The sequence below is a fragment of the Onychostruthus taczanowskii genome, unplaced genomic scaffold, assembly GCF_017590055.1.
Source record: "Onychostruthus taczanowskii isolate IOZ18803 unplaced genomic scaffold, ASM1759005v1 scaffold13, whole genome shotgun sequence".
NCBI classification, from domain to species: domain Eukaryota; kingdom Metazoa; phylum Chordata; class Aves; order Passeriformes; family Passeridae; genus Onychostruthus; species Onychostruthus taczanowskii.
This window is the reverse complement of record NW_024498462.1, coordinates 7,669,456-7,684,222: the sequence shown is the minus strand read 5'-3', so window position 1 is coordinate 7,684,222 and position 14,767 is coordinate 7,669,456. Positions and strand designations below refer to the sequence as shown.

The following is a 14,767-nucleotide window of genomic DNA, read 5'->3' as shown; positions in this document are numbered from 1 at the left end:
AAGCCCTGACCCCAAACAGCACATCTAAGCCCTCCTTGCTTACCCTGCAATTTTGGCCACAGACACTAAAATGAAACTGCCACAGTTTAGGCAGAGTTCAAAAAGAAAGGTGTTGCTTCTCAAAGGGCAATTATATCTGCCCTCCGGCTCAATCCAGCTCCCAGAAACAGCTTAGGAAACCCCTCCTAGATAACTGAACAATTTAATAAAATAATTGTTTCTGGACAAGAGAGCTAAAAGCCCTCCTAAGCCCACTGCAGCAAAAATACAGGTTGTTTACACATCTCTTTACCATTTTCTGGATTTCAACTTTGGGGGCGGGTTCCTTGGGATGAGGAAGAGTGCTCTCATGGGATGCATGTCACACAGGGCTGCAAAGGAAAGTACACATTATGGAAGGATGCATATACCCCCTGTGACCTCACTTCCCACTTCCAAACATCTCCACTTCCAACATCACAGCATCCGCCCCAGGACCCCACCAGGAGCCAACCAATTCACACTACAGCCAAGAAATCAAGTCTCTGAGTACACAGATTTCCAGCTAAAAGAGATTCAAAAGAAAGCCAAGGCAGGAACAAGTACAACTTTCTTCATGTTTTATATATATACATATATATAGCTTTGGAAGGACATAAAAAATTTTGTATTTCCCATACACAAAAGCATGTTTGCATATACACAGAAGTTAAAGCTGAGATTGAAATATTTATCTAGTTATTATGTCTGGCTTCTGGTTTCTGATAAATTATAAGCTCCGTTTTGACCAAACTCTTTGCCACATTTTTCATGGCATATGAGAAAACCCAGGATGAAGAAAAGCTGATACAAAGCACAGAGCTCACAACCTGCCCTGTGGCACAGAGCAGAATGACAGAGCACACATTTCATCCATGCTGTGCTCTGGGAATGGGAGCACCATTACCAGGCCACAGATTCCATCCCTGCATTCAGAAGCTACCTTCTCTCCAGCCCACTGTACTTCTCTTCAGAGCCCATGTTGTGGAAAGCTGAAGCTACGAGGAACTCAGAAGAAAGCAAATACCATCACATCTCACCCATCCCAGGCACTTTGTATGGTATTTTGAGTGTGCTCTGTCAGGCAGGGAGAAATGTTGGGGGTAAAAGGTCTTCCTTCACCAAATAGAGCTACTGAATGACAACTGATAGGAACTACAGAGAGGCTGATTTCTTATAATATTTAGGTGTTCGGCAGTGATGCTCTTAACAGAAATGGACTTAAAGCATCACAGAACCAGTAGAAGTGAGAAGCTCTGGTAAAGCTTTCCCTACCTTCTGCTAATTTCTCTGTCTGCCTCCACCTGCCATTCTCACATTTGGTTCTGGCTTTGACATTTTCCTTGGTATTTTCAATAGTACATGATACAGTGGAAATGAGGGGCAGAAGTCTGGTTTCTAGCTCTGGGTCCCAGACACTGCTGTACTACAGTAAACAAAACACAAGGCAACAGAATATAATCCATAGTATTTCCCTGTCAAAACTAGGGAAAGCATCAAATACATGAGGAACTGGCATGCAAAATTACAGTCTCTCCCAGAGAAAACTCCCCATGGACTCATGTCTTGGGACAAAGCTTCAGTCAGGCTAGAGCACAGGGTCTGAAAGTGCTCCTGAACTCCAGCTGGCTCCTGCTAGAAACCAAGTCTGATGGGAGAACAGCCAAGTGGGTTATTTAAAAACAGCCTACGTGCTCTCAGGCTCAGGCCAGAGTTTGATGGATTTCATCTCCCTTGCTCTCAGCAGTGACCGGGTACCCCACACATCCCATCTGCAGGCCAGAGTTTGATGGATTTCATCTCCCTTGCTCTCAGCAGCCCCACACATCCCATCTGCTCTGCAGGAGCTGGGCAAAGCCACCAGCCCTCCTTGCCAACCAAAATGCACGAGCACTTTGCACCCACAGATCTCTGCCTGACCTGCAGGAGGGTCCCTGGGAGAGTGAGGGGGCAGCAGGCTGGAAAACTGTGGCAATCTGTGTCAGGCTGAGAGTGTGGTCATGGATCAAAGCCATTACATGTGAGTATATGCCACATTAGTCCCAAAATCTGTGAGAAACAAGTCAGTTTCAGAGTAAAAAAAATAACCTTTAGGCCTACCTTCTTCCACTGTCATAATTTTTTTAGTGACCTAAACCCAAAGGCACTCCTGGCAATATTTTCTGCTAACATATCAATCACTTCTGCTTCGTTGTACCCACAGGCAGCAATCAACAAACTGATGCTAACAAGAGCTTTAAAAAAGAAGTTTTGTTTTCCCAGGAGATAATGGCAAGGAACCAAAAGACCGAAAGAGTTTAAAAGGAAGAAGAAAGCAAAAGAGTCCAAATGAGAAAAAGTCATAGACTGTTTTTAAAGACACAGATAGAACCAGAATTCTGTGCACCAGTGCATCAGCCAAGCATGAGTTATTTTAACACAGAACAGCCCCACCTTTACACCACATCACTTACGAGGAGCTCCTTCAGCCATTTCAATAGCAGTGATTCCCAGGGACCACAGGTCACTCTGCAGGAAAAGAAACAATGCACATTGCAGCTTGCAGCATCCAAGCTTGGTTGTTTTGCTTGTTTGTTTTCTTCTTGGGTTTGGGGTTTTTTTTACAGTTTCCCTAGATCTCTCCTGGATCATATTGTTTTACTCGGAGTGACAAATATTCTGCTCCCTTCCCAGTCCCTACTGAGCTTTTAGGAAACGTCCTAATAGCCAGAAGCTTCCTATTCCCCATGCAACTCTGAACTGCTGATCCATCATGTAAGCAGCCAGCCCCAAAATGCAGACCTTCTGCATTCAAAAAACAAGAGCCAGACAGAATATAGCAGGCACTGTTTCAATGTATGTCCTAAATCTGTTTTCATGAGGCAGCAAGACACAGCAGCGCCTCACCCTTCTCCTTCTGGCCAAAAATAATTCTTGGTTTTAATGCTTATTTCAGAGCAGTCATTGCTGAGTTTCTGCACTGATGGAACAAGAATTGTAGTCAGGCCTTGGGGTCTGATTTTTCTGTACAAAGTCTCTAGTCACACATTTTTAGGCACATGCAGTCAGATTTATGCCACAATGTATGTTCAGCTCAGTTAACAGAGTGGAGTTCTCTTTATCAGCTGATCTGGATGCCAAGGCCCAGGTTTTATCATGGAAGGTAAATTGCAGCCAGCATCAGTGCCTGTAAAAACTTCACACATTTCCACTTGATTAATCATGTGCATTATTTCACTCTTCTTTGTATCTAAATGTAGCCAAATGAGAGGCACATGGCCAAACCAACTTGCAGAGCTTCTCTAAAATTTACCTTTTAAAAAAACAGAGTGACAGAAAACCTTCAAAGATTAGAAGGAATAAGCCATTACATGAATAGCAGCTCATACCCAGCCCAGCACTGTAATTTTATCAGCAGAGCTCTCTCAGTCCAGCTGCCCTGAACTCTTCACACAAGCTGAAAGCCAGTTCACATCAAAGTTTATGGAGGGATTCAGCAACAAAACTGGTGGGGATTTCAGAGATCCACAATCCTGACTTGTAATTAAGTAAATGACTGAAAATTAAGAGACTTCAAGGGGTAGTACTGCAGGTTTTGAGGACATTGAGAGAAACATCCAGGCTACAAGGAATTTTGGAGTTCCAAAGCATGAGAGGCAGACAGGTGTAAGGGAGGATGACAGCAGTGTTTGTAAAGCTCACTGTGTATATAAACACATTTATGTGGATATATTTGCACTAGTTTTGTCTTGTTTGTTTGTTCTGTTTTTTTTTGAAGAGCAAGAAGTTTCAGAGCAGCTTCCTGCTACTTAGCCCTTGTTAACAGGCATAAGTCTCTGTGGGAAAGAGCAGCTCTGTGCCACCTTCTGAGTCACAGCACTGTTTGCAAAAGTGCTTCCAAAACCCTCTGCTGATCAGTTTTAAACTACCATCTGCAGTATCTATTTGGGAATAGACAAACTAGGATTATTACTGAAGGCAAAGAAAGCTCAAGAACTAGGGGTGCACATTCTTTATGATTATATCTTCTGGTAAGTACACATTCAGGGAAGGAAATCAGCTGGGGACAGGGAATGAAGACAAGAGATTAAATTCTTGAGATTTCAGTAGGAGATTGGTATGATATGGAAAAAAAAATTCTTTAGTCATGACTGACACACACAACATGACCTCACTGGGCCAGTGCAGCACAGAAGGGCTCAGCAAGGGAGAATCACAGCCTCTGAATCACCAGGAAATGGAAGCAGTAACAGGTTCTTCTCATAAATATTTGGAAGGAGAGGTGCAAAGTGGCAATGGAGAGAGCACCTGAACTAAAAGAGTGACTGCAGGCTCACCCAGAAGATTCCTGCTCAGAAAGCCATCCCTGGAAAACATGATGCATGGTAATGCCCACAAACTGAAATACAGGAAATTCTGTGCCTCAGCCACCCTGCCACTGACCAGAAATCATTCCAAGATGGGAAACCACTTGCAGTCACATGCTCATGAATGAGCAAAGGGATATTAATTACTGCCAATTAACTCAGGATTCACTGCTGAGTACAGAGCAAAACAGCTCTACCACAGTGTGCAGTAATTTGCCACATTAATATTACACTACTTCAAGTATTCCTTTGGAACTCCTCTCTTCCTTTCTTTTCTATCCAGACCTGCAAACTTCTTAGTATTTTTTTTCTTATTGCAGAGAAGTTCGTGAAAGTGTATTTCATGTACTAAAAATTCAGGAAAAATACTCACAGTGAAACTTCACTCTTAAAAAGAGCCTCTACCCACATATTACAAATACTTCTGTTTGTACAATTCTAGTATTATTGCGGTTTAAAAGGCAGGAAGCTTGAACTTTTCAAATGAGCAGGATTTTAGCAATAACCCACATGTTTTCTTACCTTAGGGAGTGTTTAACACTTACTCTGTAATCATAGGTAGAGTCTGGGTTCTCCTCACAAGCAATGACCTCGGGTGCCATCCAATATGGGGTGCCAATAAATGTGTTTCTTCTCCCAATTGTCCTGTCCAGCTGAGCACTTACACCAAAATCCACTGAAAAGCCAAGAAGAGGTAAAGAAATTAGCAAAAAGTTGTATCCACATGGCAGAGCTTGTGCTTGATCACTTTCAGACTGTTTAGAACATCAAATCTTTGCTCTGCAATACATATGAAATCTGAGCTCCTCCAGCATGTCTTATCCAATAGTTGAGATTTAACTGCTTCTTTTTTTCCCTTATTTTGGACAGAAGAATTAAATAATACTAAATTATTATTTAAATTATTTATAAATTATTTAGCATGCTAAATCTGCCTGGTGGGTTAGAGGAATTGCTCTACAAGACATTATGGAATAATTTATGCTTAACTTGAATGCTACACTGAGTAGGACTCAAGGTCTTCAACTAGACTGAAAGAAAAAATAGCATCTACACACAAGGCAAATTTCGATGTGTCTAATACAGCCATTTGTGAAAGCTGGAAAGAACCACCATATCACTTCATTCTGAGGTGTCTGGAATAAATCCTTCTCTACATTCATACACTATCTCAGAACAAACTGGAGAATCTACTACTTTATTCTCATCTTAGCTCATGATGATGAGTGAATCGTGTGGTTCTCTCTGTGCTGAAAAGGGTGGTACTTTCATAAGAACTGCACAGCAAAATGGCTTTGTTCACATATGAAAAGGGTCCATACAACCAGTAATTATGTGATTGTATTTCTCTTTGAACAAAACCCCAAGATACACTAATTGCATCCACTGGGATAGCACTGGAATGGTATTCACAGAGAAGACAAAGGAGGGGGAAAGAGAAGGACTGAAAGGAGACAGCCCCGTGGTCACCATCGAGGGGCAGATTTTGTCATTGATGTTGCCTCACTGCAGATTACCAAAATCATTTGTAGTGCTATAATTTCATGTGCCTGCTTAGCAAACCTTCTCCAAGAAGAAGGTGGAGCTGACCTTTGGGATCATTCTGTGCTCTGTGCTTCTGATGGGAAGTGCACACTCCACACTGAGGTGGAACAGAATTAAACTGAGAACCTCTTGGCTTTTCAGCTTCTTTTCCTTAAGACATGTGAGCTAAATCTCTCAGGAAACAACTTTTTTCCTTCTTTTTTAAAATCATTATACTCAGTAAATCTGTTTCATTTTTTACCCAGAGTTAGAAAGGTTTAACTGTTTTGTCAACCAAGTGAAGAATGGTGGAAGTAGTAATTACGTTAGACCATAAAAACACACAACACCCTCATCTTACCTGTTTAAAGAGGGAACAGTTGGCAATTAGCACATATGATTTAGAGACTACAAGCAAAATCCTACCTTCATTTAATTTGACAGCAAAACTCCCTTTGACTTCAGTGAAGCCAGGTTTTTGCCACAAGGTTAAACCATAATTAAATTTAAAGTACCTATTTTAACTTGCTCCGACCAAGCATGCTACCCCACATCCACAAGCCATGTTTATTATTTGTTGTTTCCCAACTCTACAGAGAACTGTTTTAGTTAAAGAGAGAGGGACTGTAAAGATCATCACAAATAAGAAGTGCTCCCCTAGAGACTTCTCCTTTAAACACTTGCCTGTGATGTCTTTCCAAAACATGAAAGACATCTCCAGAGAGATACGTACTTGAGTTTAGTTTTAGGAAGTCAGAAGTTGTCAACACTGACATGTCACAGCAATAAAAGGAAATGAGTAAACTCTCCAACTCTTCTGAGGGATGACTGTTATTCAGTGGTAGCCCTTACACATGAGTAATTCCACTTATTGTCAGATTTATGCAAATCTCTGAGACCATTTCCTTTAGAAAAATGGATTAGCAAAATTTGTTTCCCCAACTTTTTTACTCTGGAAGTCTTTTGCATGCCAGGATCCTCTGTGATCCTGATGGTGCTGTGACTTCCAGGGCTGGCTCTGTGTGTGGTATATATACTATATATAATACTGCCTGTAGTGCCCTCAGGCTGTCAGGGACACCCTTGCAGAACGCTTTACATTTTCAACTCTTTCTGCACTACACACACCTTGTAAGCACAAGCATTAATGACACTTGGCACACATCCTGCACTTAGATTACTGAAAATATCTTCTGAGTCAAGATGGAAATCTTAAATTTTAACAAATAGGATTCTAGCACACATTTAAAGAAACTTACCCAATTTTACTTCTGCATTTTCTGTGAGAAGAACATTCTGCCCTTTAATATCTCGATGGATGACATGGTGAGCATGAAGATGTGCCAATCCCTAAAAGAAAACCAGATTTATTTTTTCTTCCTAACATTATCCTGGCTATGACACTGTTGCCTTTTTACACTTTTGCCCTTTTCAGTCTTTATTAATAGGGAAAATCCTTTAGATGTTACTAGCAACATTTTCAAGGAGGAGAGAGGACAGCAACCATAAGTTTGATTGTTTTCTTCACCACAGGCCTGACGGTGGTGGAGCATCTTGACTCAAGTGTGAAGAGAATGAGGTAGCAATATTTTAAACTCCTGTCTCAGAATCAAGGGATGCTCCCTACACTCTATGCTAAAAGCAAACAAAAGAGGAAAAGAGCAAAGCAGAATGCTCTGTATGAGGACCAGAGACAGCAGCTGGCTGGTTGTAGTGCCCTCAATTTGGCATTCAACAAAATGAGAAATTCAGTGGTAAATGGACTAGAGAAAGTTAAAAATACCATGTCAGACCTCTTTTTGAATGCAGAAAATATTGTTTTCAATCAGTTAATATTTGCTCTCTTCTCCTGCATTTCAAAACTGCCCACGGTTGAACTACCACAGACATAAAGGAACACACTGAAATAATCCATTAGCTTCACTCACAGCATTTAGCCTCTCTAATATTAATGGCTTCAAACAAAGCTCCCACCCAGATTGTAAATTTTCCAGAAGGAAGCACTGTCAATCCATGTGCAACTGGGCCATTTTGTCTTGAAACAAGCATGATCAAATCCAATCCCTTGTTTCACAAACATGCTGTTACAGTTTTCAGTTGCATGAGCACAAATCAAATATTTTAACATCAATTGCTTTAACAGAGGCATTACAGCCACACCAATGAGGAACAACCTGACCACACCACTAAGGCTTTTTCTTTTGCAGAAGAACTCCCCACACTTTCCAGATACAATGATCATAATCCTCAGGCTAGTGCAAATCCCTGTAAGAAGGCCAGTATTTTCTGCTGAGCATATTTCTCAACTGCTATGCCCCAGAAACAAAGTTTTACCCCTATTCAAGCATTACTTCAGCATGCCAGCTAAATTCCAACTCACAGAATATGCATTTATCTTACCATTATTTAGAAAAGATGTAAAACTCTATTATAGGGAAGACAGATCAGTAACTCTGTAATGGGTTTTGAATTTAGAATGACTGGCTCCAACATCATATTTTTTTCCAGGCCAGTTCACTAGATTACACTTGGGAATTGTTTTATCCTCTGTACTTTCCAGGAAAAAAAAAAAAAAAAGAAAAAGAAGAAAGAAAGCAGCCCTAAGCCTGCAGAGAAGGAAATATAACCCCAAGATTTGTCTTGGGGAATACCGTCCCAGCAGGGCCACCTTTATGAGCTTGGAATGCTGTTTAGGCAACATTGCCTAATAGTGTGGAAAAGAGACCCCTGAGTGCAGGTAAAGGAGTTATGGACAGAAAGATCTTGCAATCATGAACAGCTGAAGCACTGAGCAGAAAGATCTCCTGATGTGCAGGGCAGATATACTGAAAACAGAAAATTTATTTCCTTTTCTAGGTGCCCAGTGTCTGGAATTTCAGAAGATGGCTATTTGCCATAGGAAAGAGGAATTTTCTGTTCTTCATACAGAAAATGGGATTAGCTACAACAATATGGGATGTCAAGCAGCCATCATGCTGGCTCTCAGGGCTCCTCTGAACTCAAGGACCATAGCCCACGAGCCCCATGGATCACAACCTTTAAACAATAATGCTCATTAGTGACCTATTTTAGCAACCAAAGGCTTGGAAAGGCCTTTTTGTTGCAAATGAGCAGTGAAGCTCTGCTGGCAGGACTCACCCTGAGAACCTCTCTGCAGATGTAAGCAATCCAGTCTTCCTTGAAACAGTTCCCTTTTGTCTTCTTTACCAAGTCGGTGACAGAGCCTGCCCCGCAGTACTCCATCACCAGCTGCAGGGAGACAAACACACACAGGGCACCTTTACACAGCTCTGCCAGGGCCAGCAGAGAGAACACCTGCAAACACCCACTCCTGCAGCCACATTTCTCTACACAGAAAATAGCAAGGCACAACTTCCCCAGAATATTTCTGAGATTCACAGTCCCTGAACCTCAGAGAAAGGAAAACCAATTCTTTATCTCGTTTGCTGTGCCTGTGTTGTGCCAAAGCAGGATGCAATATGGAGATGGTTTACCCAGAGTGATGGGGTTTTGTTTCCTTGGCTGTCAGGGCCAAGTGTGTGTGTGTGTTGGGACTGTTGGGAGGACAGTCACGAGATGCTGTGCAGTTGAGTGCTTGGCAGATTCAGTTTAGATGTAAAGTAATATAGTATAAAATAATACAGTATAATAAAGTAATGGATTAGCATTCTGATTTCCATGGAGTCCTCCTCATCACGTCTCCCTGCCATGGGGGTCGCTGTGAATACTGCACACTCCCACCACAGCCCAGGCATGGCAAACTGCATGCGGCCTTCTCAGATGCCAAGTGACTTAAAAATCTCATTTCCTGAATCACACACACTGCTAAATAAATAAAAAACCTCACTATTGCTCCACTCCTGCTGCAGGTTTTAGGCAGTTTGGGGTTTTTTTTGTATATAAAAAATTGGAAAAGCAAGAGTTAACAGCACTGAAAAACATTGGAATTTTTTAAAAATTTTAAATTTCTCATTTTGCTGCAGAGCTTCAAAAATATTGCAGCCAAAAAATTGCAGGATTCATTATTCTTCTTTTCTTTATTGCAATTTCCTCTGCTTCCTTTTTTTTTTTTATTTTCCATCTGAAAAAATGAGAGGAAAGCAACAAGAATGAGAGTAGGCAAAAAGGACAAGCTCTTTCACTTCAGTAAAAAAAAATTAGAGAAGAATTTAATTTGGAAAAAAAAAGGTTCAAGCAACAAATCAGAATGACAGCACCAGTCACAGGAATCATAACATACTTTATGCCCATCCTCAAAGGAAATCATAGGGATGGAAGACGTCTAGGGAGGAGTAATTTTTCTCTTTTATATGTTATTCTTCAGAACAATTACTTCAGAGCTTCACTGAGACAGAGTCCAAGTCAAGCATGCTGGAACTAAAGAAGGAGCTGTAAATCTGATGAGCAGAAATGACACTAAACACTTACCCAGAGCTGATCATCTTGGCCTGCAGGACTTTTCTTTACAAAAGCCCCGTAATATGTAGCAATATTCCTGTGATGGGAGTACTTTTTTAGCATGTTTATCTCCAGCTTGATTTCCTCCTCTTCATTCTGTAACAAAAAAGAGAGCAGGAGGCTCCTTAGGAGACCAGAGACCATGGAGCTCCAGGGCTGCAAAGCAACCTCTGTCTTTGGACACTGTGAGCAACCTGGTCTGATCCCATGGCTGACCCTGCCTTGAGCAGGAGGCTGGGACCAGAGTTACCCTGGGATTATGAGACTGCTGCTGATAGATGGCCCTTAAACTGACAACTGAATCACCCTGATCCATGTGTCTAAACCAATGAATTGCTAGGGTTTGACCTAAAGAATTAAAGATGTCCTCACTCAGGCATAAAAATTGCACACTGTCTCCTCAGGGAGCTTCGACAGTTCCTATTACTCCCCCATTTATGGCTTCTGCATGCAGTAATTTGGTCTCGGAGACTAACCAGATTCAAACAGAAATAAAATTGTTCCTAACACTCCATTACTTAAATACTTGGAAAAGCACTGAGTGCACACATCAGACAATCTGTCTTCCCAGTCCTGTGGAGGGTCCTGCTGGGAGGAAACCGAAGCCAAGAAGGAGGTGACTTGCCACAAATCAAACTCCAGCGTAAGCCAGGGTTAGGATCTGCTCCTTCCTTACAGCTGTGAGGCTGCCCTGTCTGGACCATGGGCTTTCTCCCTTCCTAACACCAAGCCATCCATGAAACCCCTGGCATGCTGGGGGCTAGCACACCCCAAACATCCTCTTCCAGGCACTGGCTGCCTGTTTTCCCTCTGTTTCAGTCTCGCCAGGACAGACGTTCTCTTCTGCCCGTACAACATTGTGCACAATAAGACAACGAGTGGAAGCACAAGTTTTAATCATTATATTAGAAGGAAATGCCCTTTTTCAAGGAGAACTGCCTGATTTGGAAAGGCCCCCTCAGAGCTGCCTGGCTATGGTGCACAACACCCAGTGAAACACACCTGGGTTTTGCCATCTCACTCACTTCAACAGGAAATGAGTGGTGCTGCAAGGTATCCTTGTATCACACAAAAGGAGTACCACAAACTTGAGAATTAATTCACCTTGTTGAAAAACATCCTAGTCAGCACTTACTGGCTGAAGGGAAAAAAAGGAAAAGGCAGTAAGAACAACTCAGCCCCAAAGGACATTTTTCTGTGTTTTTCCTCTATTTTCCAGTAGTTTTGCCATTGAAGCATTCCTTTAACCACCATAATGGCCTGCTTACAAAGCCAGACACATTGACCTTTTTACCTGGAGCAACACATTAAAGCCTGACAGGCTAAAGCCAAATTCCCTCAAGAATATGCATATGATGTGTCTTATTAAACTTGACCACACAAAAATCATTCCCAACAGAAGGGACCAGTAAGTTTTTCCCTGTAATATCAACACCCAGGAGACACATTACCAGACCAAAGGCTAACTGCACTAAGCCTTCAGAGACGTAAAATAACTAGTTGAAGCTAAAGGAGCTATTTCAGGTTTCCTAATAATCTTTGTTGAACACAGGCTCTCAAGCTGCACCCATTATACTAAATGTTCATTTATCTTTTGTTTGCAGGTAGGGAGAAAGGAGGACCCTTAATCCTTGGCTCGATACAGCCCTGGATGTTGTATGACTGAATTAGTGAGGCTGAAGAGGAGCCCAGTGCAGCACCTGGAGTGTCCAGGAGAAATGGGAGCTGGCTGCAGACAGCATGCAGGAAATCCTCCAGGATTCTCTGCACACAGAAAGAACACAATCAGAGGGAGGTGAGAGCTTGTGCCTGGGGGATACCAGGCACTACTCCCTTTGATGCTCCAGACAGTGCACGTGAAAGAGTGGACACAAGAAGGTAAGGAGGAGGCAGAGAATCAGGACATGGGAACTGTCATCCTGGACTTGACCACAAGGGTTCTGTCATCTACACAAACTTCTGGACCTTCAGGGAAGAAGGGCAGAAAGAGGAACAAACGGAGAGGAATCCCTTCTTCCTCTGCTGTCCCTCCTGCATTTTGCCCACTCCTTCTGCAAATGCATGAAGGAGCAACCCTCATCTTTGGTACAGGCCTTCTCCAAATTACTTAAAATATTTACAGATGTGAAGGGTTTGGGCTTTTTTAACTCTGCCCATCAGCATGACATTTGCCCTGGTGGAGCCCAGCTCCCTGCTGTGCCCTCAGCACCAGCCTGTAGCTTTCACAAAGTTCCCCTTGGGGAGCTGGCAGATCCCACCACTTCCTCATAGCTGCTGCCTCTTTTTCCTTTACCCAATTAATTTCCTAGATGCTGGAACCATGCTGGCCAAGCTCTTATCCAAATACTTTCTATTCCTCTGCAATCTGACCTCCACATTTTTAAAACAAAACCAAGCACGTGGCTGTCCATGAACCTGGACACCACACAGGCTCTTCCACACCCACTGGCAAGAGCAAGAGGAGCTGCACAGGGGTAATGTTCCTCTCCTAGGACCAGCAAGATGCAATTCATGCTTTCATTTGTGTCTTTATTTATCCTGAAGGCCAGAACCTGATCCCTCCCTGCAGCTGTTTCTCCTTCCCTGGCCTGCAGGGCCCAAGTACCACTGCCCAGCACAGCTGGATGCCTTGGGGAGACACTGCTTGGAGCAGAGAGCAGGCTGAGCTTCAGGTGCTGGTCAGGCTGCAAGGCAAAGGGCTACACAGGACAGCAGCTGGGCATTTCACAGACAAATGCACTCTGGCTTCCCAGTGCCTCGGGGAGCTTGGGAAAAAAATGCTCTATGCCATGGAAAAGCCAAGGCAGAAGGGTAAAGGTGAGTGATTGTGCCCCGTGGGCCATCCACGAGCTCTCCCAGGAGCTGAACCCAGACCTGCTAAGCCTTAGTGCCACGTACATCCTTCAAGCACAGGGACTAGGGACAAAAGCACCCTCAGTGCAAAAAGCCTCTCAGTGCAGGCCCACGCTCAGAATTTCCACTTTCCACCACCCCTCTTGCCAGCAGCACCACCAGCCCCGTGTCCCAGGGGTCTGCTTGCTCATAAATAATGCTGCTCAAGGAAAGGAAGCAGGCTCACAGATGTGCAGGTGCAGGAAGCTGTTTGCTTCACAAACCAACGCGCTCCTGGCACAGATGGCTGCGTGCACAGAGATGACAGGTTCATGATCAAAGGCTGTTTTTGAAGATGAGGGCCTATCTGCAATGGCATTAGACTGGAAAACACGCTCCTCTGACCACAACTGGAAACGAGATCATCAGCTGACAAATACTGCACCAAGGGACCCCTTAGTACTGGGGCAGGTCTAACAACAAGTTCCACATTTAAATGTTATTTTGCTCTCTAGAAAGAATGAAAGCAAAGACAGATGGAGAATGATGTGCTGGAGAAGAGCTCTTTGATCACCTGCGCCGACAGCTGAAGAGACAAGCAGCAAGAATCTCTCTGCACGCACTCTGCCTGTCTGGCTCTGGCAAAAAAACAGGAAGCAGAGCCTGCATGGAGAGGCACATGAGCACACATTGCCATCAGCTCTCCTTTAACCATTTCAAAGGGCTCCCCCCACCCCCGTGCAACTCAGTACAGCAGCACTTCCTGACAGATGTCCAGAGGATCCCACAATGACCACAGCATCCTGCTGCTGCTCTTAGGAAACCAGCCTGGGGCAGCAGCTCATGACAGCAAAGGGCAGATTTGCTGAGCTCTAGGAGTGCCCCAGATCTGAACAATCACAGCTGGAGCTGGCCAGGTAATTTCTGATGAAATGACTTCTTACTGGAAAAAGAAACCCTGTAGATGTTGAAAGAATCAGAATCTTTTGGTGAACAGAAGTGGCAGAAGTAGCAGAAGTGACTGCATCCAGACATGCCAGCCTGTGCCCTAGCAGCAGGAATACAGCCAACTCTGCATTAGGAAAGTGAAAATAGGAGCAGAAAGCCCTGCACTCACCCTGTGCCAAGCCCAGAAAGCAGGAACACTTGAGCACAGTTGAGCTGGAATTGTTCAGGGTTTAGTGGGGGAAGAGCACCAGGAAAAACCCCTTTGGGCAGTTGCAGTAACATGCTCCTCACCTTCCCATGAAGGGTCTCAATGTGAAAGCAGCATGACCTGCCATCACTGCCCCTCAAACAGGACAGTGTTGGCTCTGCCACCCACAGCAAATCAGACCTAAACAGCTTTGTTTCGTTCTCAGAATCCTGCAAGTCCAGTAAGGCGATTCCTAAAGCAGGACCATTTAAATTTTGTCTCCAAGTAAATAGGCATTCCTGGATGCTACCAAACCAGACTTCTAGAAAATTCAAGAGGAAGAAGCAGGGAGTCTCCCCAACTTCCCAGGGCTCAGGTTAATGTTGTCTCAAGGAGGCAAGCTGCTCCACTACTGGCTGTGCTCTTAAAAGAAGAGACAAAACCCAATATTTAG

General features: G+C 43.5%; 1 protein-coding gene across 2 annotated transcripts in view; it reads right to left on the bottom strand.

The window, feature by feature from the left end:
* NRK (Nik related kinase) overlaps window positions 1-14,767 on the bottom strand; it is an 88,359-nt gene that overhangs the window by 43,621 nt on the left and 29,971 nt on the right. For both annotated transcript variants that reach the window (XM_041396479.1, XM_041396481.1), the window contains exons 4-9: window positions 10,317-10,442; window positions 9,027-9,137; window positions 7,148-7,238; window positions 4,910-5,040; window positions 2,472-2,526; window positions 293-371 (exon numbers count right to left, since the gene is read on the bottom strand). In XM_041396479.1, the coding sequence (XP_041252413.1) occupies window positions 293-371; window positions 2,472-2,526; window positions 4,910-5,040; window positions 7,148-7,238; window positions 9,027-9,137; window positions 10,317-10,442 (593 nt within the window). The remainder of the gene's footprint in view (window positions 1-292; window positions 372-2,471; window positions 2,527-4,909; window positions 5,041-7,147; window positions 7,239-9,026; window positions 9,138-10,316; window positions 10,443-14,767) is intronic.